General features: G+C 36.0%; 1 protein-coding gene across 1 annotated transcript; it reads left to right on the forward strand.

The window, feature by feature from the left end:
• Positions 1–6,799: 6,799 nt before the first annotated feature.
• On the forward strand, positions 6,800–7,747 carry LOC121479852 (olfactory receptor 12-like). Its single transcript, XM_041735715.1, has one exon. It carries the CDS (start codon positions 6,800–6,802, stop codon positions 7,745–7,747), a length of 948 nt encoding a protein of 315 aa, XP_041591649.1.
• The last annotated feature ends 1,016 nt before the right edge of the window (positions 7,748–8,763 follow it).

An 8,763-nucleotide genomic window follows, 5' to 3' on the forward strand; every position in this document is an offset into this window, starting at 1 on the left:
TTGGCCATGGTGAATAATCTCCTTAATGTCCTGTTGTATCCTATTGACTAGTATCTTGTTGTTAATTTTTACATCTGTGTTCATCAGGGATATTGGTCTATAATTTTTTTTGTGGGGTCTTTGTCTGGTTTTGGAATTAAGGTGATGCTGGCCTCATAAAACAAATTTGGAAGTATTCCGTCTCTTTCTATCTTTTGGAACAGCTTCAATTGAATAGGTATTGTTTCTTCTTTAAAGGTTGATAGAATCCCCCTGGGAAGCCCTCTGACCCTGGACTTTTGTGTCTTGGGAGGGTTTTGATGACTGTTTCAATTTCTTCCGTGGTTATTGACCTATTTAGGTTTTCTGTTCCAGTTTTTGCATTTTGTGGTTTTCCAGAAATGTATCCATTTCTTCTAGATTGCCTAATTTATTGTCATATAGCTGCTCATAATTCTTTTTAAAAATCATTTGAATTTCCTTGTTATTGGTTGTGATCTCTTGTCTTTAATTTATGTTTTTATTAATTTGAGTCTTTTTTTTCTTTTCAATAACGCTGGCTAATGGTTTATCTATCTTATTAATTCTTTCAAAGAACCAACTCCTGGTTTTGTTCATCTGGATGAGATACTACCTCACACCAGTGAGAATGGTGAAAATCAACAAGATAGGAAACAACAAATGTTGGAGAGGATGTGGAGAAGGGGGAACCCTTCTGCACTGTTGTTGGGAATGTGAACTGGTACAGCCACTCTGGAAAACTGTGTGGAGGTTCCTCAAATGGTTAAAAATAGATCTGCCCTACGACCCAGCAATTTCACTGCTGGGGATTTACCCCAGAGATACAGAGGCAGTGAATCAGCAGGACACCTGCACCCCAATGTTCACAGCATCAATGTCCACAATAGCCAAACTGTGGAAGGAGCCTCGGTGTCCATCGCAAGATGATGGATAAGGAAGCTGTGGTCTATGTATACAATGGAATATTCCTCAGCCATTAGAAATGACAAATACCCACCATTTGCTTCGACATGGATGGAACTGGAGGGTATGATGCTGAGTGAAGTAAGTCAATTGGAGAAAGACAAACATTATATTGCCTCATTCATTTGGGGAATATAAAAAATAGTGAAAGGGAATAAAGGGGAAAGGAGAAAAAATGCGTGGGAAATATCAGAGAGGGAGACAGAACATGAGAGACTCCTAACTCTGGGAAACGAACTAGGGGTGGTGGAAAGGGAAGTGGGTGGGGAGTGGGGGTGACTGGGTGACAAGCACTGAGGGGGGCACTTGGCGGGATGAGCACTGGGTGATATGCTATATGTTGGCAAATCAAACTCCAATAAGAAAAAAAAACTCCAATAAGAAATATACAAAAATAAATAAAGTAGTTAAATAATTAAAAAATTAATAAATTAGGAATTATCTTCTCATTTTAAATTCCCTGGGAAAGTTTGCATAGAATTGTTACTAAGTTTTTACTTAAATGTTTGGTAGAATTCACCAATGAGCTAACCCAGAGTTTTTCTTTGTGGGATCATTTTTAAGTACATTATTAATTTTTTGAAGTGCTCTCAGTGAAATAAACTGGGGTGATCACTGGGCTTACCACATTTCTTTCCCACTTTTCAGGAATCACTGTTCCTCGTTGCCTCCAGTGCCATGAATGTGTATGTACATATTTGTATGTATGTGTGTGTGTGTGTGTATCTCTGTGGACAGAGAAAGTGAGAGCCAGAGTGAGAGGGAGCAAGAGATGTTCGCTTCTTGTTGACGTAACAAGAGAGTGAATGTGGCTCCTCCAACTTCGTCTTGACCAGAATCAGAGGTCTAGGCATTTCTCTTTTATTTTCCAAGTAGGTTAAACTTCTTTGTCAACTGTCGACCTGAGTAGCAGGAATACTGTAGTTTTCGTTAGGATTTTTTTTTTAATTATCAGTTTAACCAGGGGCTCCCAAAGGTATGGGCAATGTACCCATTGCTTCTCATTGAACATTGAAGAGTCCTGTGGATTAAAATCAAATTTCCTGTGGATAAAACTATTCTACTCTTGATGAAGCTGCCTGCACAGGCTGCATGATGTTCAGGGAAGAAAGTTATATAATTCTGTTCTTTTTTAAAAAGTATAGTCTCAAAAAAATAATAAATAAATAAATAAATAAATAAATAAATAAATAAATAAAAATAAAAGAATAGTCTCCCTTTCTGAAGGCCACATTCTTTTGGAGATGGCACTTTGAATTCTTAAGACCACTTCTCTTAGTTCTCAAAATTTTGTATTCCAAACTCAAGAATTCTTTGTTTCTATGTCACAAATGATTTGGGTGTCCATCATTCATAGACCAGGAATGATTCCTTGTTTCCTTTCAAGGAACCACTGCAGCAGGAGTCAGTCACATGCTTTAAAAAAAAAACAAAAAAACGTAAATCTCCATGTTCAGGTTCATGCATTGAAACTTTTTACCCCATCAGTGCTGTTACCCTCTTTTCTGGACAGTAAAACTACATTTATTATCCCACTCTGCCACTCCTGTACTTTAGGTAGACAGACATCTTCAGGCCTCAATAATAGTTTACTTTCTTCAAACCAACAGAGTTTCTTTTAAAATTTGTTTTGCTGCAAAGGATTACAGCTTTCCTCTTTCATGGGCAGGCTCTTTTATGTTCTTTATTTTTTCTTGCTACTGAATATTCTTAGTGTAATATCATGTTGCTGCTGCTATTGAAATTTTACCTTAACATTTTATGGTATATGTGAGATTTAATAATAATGATACCTTGCATATATATATGGCTGTGTTTTACATATTTTAATTTATTTAATCCACACAGCAACTCTCTGAGAAGATACTATTGTTATTTCTAGTTTCCAAATGAGGAACATATGTGATTGGAAAAAATTTTTAAACGTGGAGATTGTGAACAGTATATGCAAATATAAGAAATTTAAATATGTTTTATACCTGGCATTGAGGAGAGATTATGAGTACTAGTAGAGTTGAGTATACGAGCACTGCAAAATTAATAGATTTAAGTAAAAAGCCAAAATGAGAACAGTTTGAGATAATGAATATATTATGCAAGAATACTCAAGTATAACTACATCAGTATAGTAGGAGTGTGATAGAATTTTAAAATAGTTGGTAGCTATTATAAAGTATTTTATAAAATATGATTTTATATGCACAACAAAGGTATAAAAAGGAAAAATAAATTTAATATGACATTTGCCATGTATTGATATTAATTAATTGAATAATGCATATTAAAAGTTAATTTGCAACTATGTAGGGTAAAAAAAGTCACATGTGTTCTTTGCTTTCATTGTCCAATTATTCTTGACCTGTAGGTGTACCACTTGTAACATTTATTTATTTATTTATTTATTTATTTATTTATTTGACTTTATTTATTCATGAGAGACACCAAGAGAGGCAGAGACACAGGCAGAGGGAGAAGCAGGTTCCCTCTGGTGAGCCTGATGTGGGACTTGATCCCAGGAATCCAGGATCAGGACCTGAGCCAAAGGCAAGCACTCAACCACTGAGCCACCCAGGTGCCCCTCACTTGTAACTTTTATTGCTAATAATTTTAGATTAGGAGTTGTTTTTAGAATTTGATGTAAATCATTAAACTTATGTCATTTAAATTGTAGAATTTTATTTAAAATTATTGAAGTTTCATAATATCTCAGAGCTTCTTCAAATATTCCAGACCAAGACATTTTACTATATATAAAATATACTTTTCACTTTTATGGCTTTATTTAAATGGTCTTTTAGAACCCAAAATAAAAGTAGATGTATATATAGAGTGGAAATGTAAAGAAAGTAAAGGAATACCTTGGAAGTGAATTTGGTTTAAATAAACCTATAGTAATCTACTTTAAATATCCATTGCATCAGAAAAGCAAGAAATGGGTTGTATTTATTACATATTTGTTTTGGTTAAAGATAGAAGTTCTTGGGGGTAGTATTTGTAAAACAATGTAACGAAAGGTCAAAAGTGTACTTTTAGAAGAAACATTATAATTAATCATAATTTCGATTGACTTTGATGGAGAAAATCACTATTCTTCCAGGAAGTAAGAAGAAGACCAAATTCACTGATTCTCAAACTTCTACATAGGAACTGATTTTTTTTTTTTTTAGTCAGATGGAAATCTTAAAATATAAACAACTGGGATCCCTGGGTGGCGCAGCGCTTTGGCGCCTGCCTTTGGCCCAGGGCGCGATCCTGGAGACCCGGGATCGAGTCCCACGTCGGGCTCCCGGTGCATGGAGCCTGCTTCTCCCTCTGCCTATGTCTCTGCCTCTCTCTCTCTCTGTACGACTCTCATAAATAAATAATAAAAAATTTAAAAAAATATATAAACAACTGTTTCTCCACACTCATCTCACTACTAGATAATTTTCAATATTCAGCTGAATTAAGAATGAGATGTGGTCCAAGAGTCAGCATTAAAAGCAGAGCAAAACAAAGCCTCCCCAGCTGACTCTGAGGTAGGGGGAAGTTTGGCAAAACCTGACCTAATTGACCTCCTGGGCCTTCTTACTTTTCATAAACATTATGCATTTACATATATGTATTTCAAATCTCCCATCTTGGGTTTAAGAATAAACTATGTGGCTAGATGAAACTTATGGCAGAAAACGTTTTTTGTTTTTTGTTTTGTTTTGTTTTTGTATTCAGTCTTTGCAGACCATAAAGAGGAAGATATTTCTTGAGTTTACAACTAAAGACCCAAACTAAGATTCTCTTTTGGTTCAAATAAGTAAAAATGAGGTACATGAGACTTAGAAATAAAAAAGTCTACTGATTGAGTGTACTCAGTAGAACAAGTCTACATAGACTATGAAGCATTTTTATAATTAACTACACTTTCCTCCAAGCTTCCTTAAAAGGAACAATCGGCTATTTTTTTTTTTTTTTGGAACAATCAGCTATTAACATTCTTCAGTGATGCTTTGGAATCTGCTGGATCTCAAGTAAGGTAGATGGTTTTTGAAAAATCAACTTTTTTTGAAGACCATTTTTCTCAGTTTAGCAAACATTCTTTTTTCTGTTCAATCTTTCATAGATCCATTCGTTACTGAGCACTTTTTTCTTCTCAGATGTTACATATTTCATTTAATTTATACACGTCATTTAATTTAATCCTTATAACAACAATCCAGTGGGGTAAATGTCCTAAGACACAGTTTGCTAATGAGAAAACTGAGGATTGTGGAATTTGAGCAATTTACCCAAGATTAGTCAGTCAGTGAGTGGCAGGACATGAATAAAACTCAGATTTATATGAATTGAAATGCCGTACTTTTAACTAAAAAAACATTTTGACTCCACATACACAAAAAATAGTAATAGAGGCTGAATCAGTTTCACCTCTGACTCTAATTTTATGAAAACTTCTAAATAAAAATGTGATTTCAATAAGTTCCTTGAAAGGAAAACAAAATTTTGTCAGTTCAGAAATTAAGTAAAGTAATGGAACTACACAATTATAACATGAAATTTCTTTTATGGATTTAATTTTTCTGATAATAAATATTATTTATACTTAGAATTATTAATATTTTATCTATGTGCTCCTTTGTCTTTTTGTTGTTATTAAGATGGATAGTCATTTAAGAAAGCAAAAAAAAAAAAGCCAAACCTATGTAATATTGATATTTTTTGCTCTATTTATAGCGTCTTCTATTTAATTAGCAATATATGTAGGGAGAGAAACCACTTGTTGTTAGAGAAGTTAATCCTGTACTTCAACCATTATATGTCTCTCTATGCAAACAGAATAATTTCCATAACTAAGATCTTCGTTAGCATTTGACAGGAAAAGAAAAAAGACTTGCTGGAGTTTGGCTGCAGCAAGGGCGTGGAGGTACCAGAATCAGAGAGCAGAGACTCAAAGTAGATGAAGTCGGAAGTAGAGTTTGAACAGAGCATGCTCATGTAGGAGTCTGATTGATCATTTCACATGACTTTGATGCTTCATTCTCCTTCATGAAGCAGTGACCTCATGTTTCTTAATGCCTTTTTATTTTTTACGTTTTAAATATTTTATTTTATTTATTCATGAGAGACACACAGAGAGAGGCAGAGACACAGGCAGAGGGAGAAGCAGGCTCCATGCAGGGAGCCCGACGTGGGACTCGACCCTGGGACCCGGGGATCAGGGCCTGAGCCAAAGGCAGATGCTCAACCACGGAGCCACCCAGGCGTCCCTCTTAATGTCTTTTAAATAGTGAAATGTTTTGAGAACCAAATTAACTGCCTTTGTGGTGGGGAAGGAAATGACCTGTGTTTTCACCCAGGTTTCCATTCCGAATGCAAACATAATTTTTAGGTGCCTATTTGCTGATTTATTTATTTGGCTAATATTTATTATGCTTTTAAGGTGTGATAGTAACTGAAATGTTTCTTTTCCTACTCTCTCATGTTATCCTCACAGTGGTCCTCTAATGTAGGTATTATCAGTATCTTCCATCTGAGAGAAGATTTCAAGGCATTGGAAGTGCAGGTAGTTATCTTAGATTTATTGGATTGAAAGAGGTAAAGTTTAGACTCCGTGCACATGACTCCATAGCTTGGAGCAAAAGGCATAGGGTGGCCGATGTCATCACTGTCCCAGACATCCCTGCCTGTCTACATTCCCCACAGCATGAGGACACTAAATATATTAGAAAAATAAGGCTCTTCTGTCAGATACGTTGCCAAGGACACCTCTTAGCACTTTTTCTCTCACTGAGAACTTCAGGAGTCGAAAGGCATCCCACGGGCTTCATGATCATCCCCTCATCTTCTCAGATAGAGCCCAGCCATGAAGAGCGAGCTGAGCCGGAATTCCTCAGGAGTGACTGAGTTCATTCTGCTGGGCTTCAGAACAGCTCCAGACATCCAGATCCTCTTATTCCTATTCTTCTTGCTGGTCTACGTGGTCATCGTGGTGGGAAATAGCAGCATGATAATTGTCATCAGGATGGACTCGAGGCTTCATAGGCCTATGTATTTCTTCCTTAGAAACTTGTCCTATTTAGATCTCTGCTACTCCACAGTCATTGCTCCCAAAGCTCTGGCTACTTTCTTGTCCAAGGACAAGAAAATTTCCTACAATGGCTGTGCAGCACAGTTCTTTTTCTTTGCTCTCTGTGTTGGGACTGAGGGCTTTCTTCTGGCCGTGATGGCCTATGATCGCTTCTCAGCCATTTGCTCTCCATTCCTCTATCCTATCCGTATGTCTCAACAGGTTTGTGTTCACTTAGTAATTGGCTCCTACATCTGTGGAGGCCTCAACTCCATGGTCCAGACAGGATTCACCTTCAGCTTGCATTTCTGTGGAGAAAACCGCCTGGACCACTTCTTCTGTGACGTCCCAGCCCTGATCAAGATCTCATGTGTTGACACGTCTGTGAACGAGATGGTGCTGTTCATCCTCTCCTCCCTCATCATTGTCACCACCACGACTGTCATCCTGGTTTCCTATGCTTACATACTCTCCACTGTCCTGAAGATCCCCTCCACCCACGGCAGGGGTAAGACCTTCTCCACCTGTAGCTCTCACATCACTGTGGTGAGTTTGTTCTATGGGACTGTGTTCTTCATGTACGCCCAGCCCGGGGCCATCTCCTCCCCAGAGAAAAGCAAGATTGTAGCTGTGTTCTACACTCTTATCATCCCTATGTTGAATCCACTGATTTATAGTCTAAGGAATAAGGAGGTGAAAAATGCTGTGAAAAGGGTATTGCTGAGAAGAGTATCTTTCCATTGATTCCAGCCATGTATAAAACTGTATGTTAGTCTAAAAGCAATATTTTCAATAATTTGTTATAGAATAGTTTCAAGTAAAGCCATCTAAAAGTTTTGAAGATCAAAGTTTATCTTATCTTTATAACATCAATAGATTCTTTAGGAATGAATTTAAAAATCAACATAGATTTTTCATAATCCTACATAACTATTTCATGGTGTGATATCTAGCTACCATGTAGGTTTGCTGTTTATGTTTTATTTTTCTTAGGTGTATGCAAAGTTGCAACTTACAAATACAGTATACTAAATTAATACACACCTGCAGTTTATTATATCTATAAATTGTTTATATTTACAAATGTATATATGTAAATATTTACATATCCATCTATATGTCTGGGGAGGGAGAAACATGAGAGAGACATTACTGAATGTTCTATGCCCTTTGTTTCCTCCAAATCATAATCAAGCTTGCCACTGTCCAATCTGTCGCAAATGCGTACTCACAGTAATATGGCAATGTAAATTATTGGCATTATCTAAATTATACAAATTGATACAAAGTATCACACCAATAATATCCTTAATAATATCATCCAAAAACTAATGATTCCTTAATAAAAAATAAATAAATGTGATGTGGTTGCTGTAAAACTATCTTGTCATGGGGGTCTTAGTTGCAAATGTTTGATAATCTTTCCAGTATCACTCATGCTTATTTGCTTGTTGGTCTCATTACTGTCTACTTATATTCTGGGGTCATTTTCCCAACCTGTACACAGATTGAAAAATCCTTATTCTTCTCTAGATTTGAAAAATTATTGCCGTAGAGTGACATAAAATCACATCTTACAATAATTTAATTCTTTCAATGTCTGTGGTTAGTTATGCTTTGTACTATTAATCTTTAGAACTTTATCCTATTTATATTCTTTAATTAAATTTGCCATGGGTTTCACTTCATGCTATCAGAATTTTGAATTTCTGGTCGTTATTTTTAAGATAGTTTATAGTGTGATATCTAATTGTTGCATA

This window comes from Vulpes lagopus, chromosome 21 (genome assembly GCF_018345385.1).
Source record: "Vulpes lagopus strain Blue_001 chromosome 21, ASM1834538v1, whole genome shotgun sequence".
In the NCBI taxonomy this organism is placed as follows: Eukaryota; Metazoa; Chordata; class Mammalia; order Carnivora; family Canidae; genus Vulpes; species Vulpes lagopus.

Coding starts and splice junctions, on each gene's coding strand:
- LOC121479852 (XM_041735715.1), top strand. CDS start 6,800: ATGAAGAGCGAGCTGAGCCGGAATTCCTCAGGAGTGACTGAGTTCATT.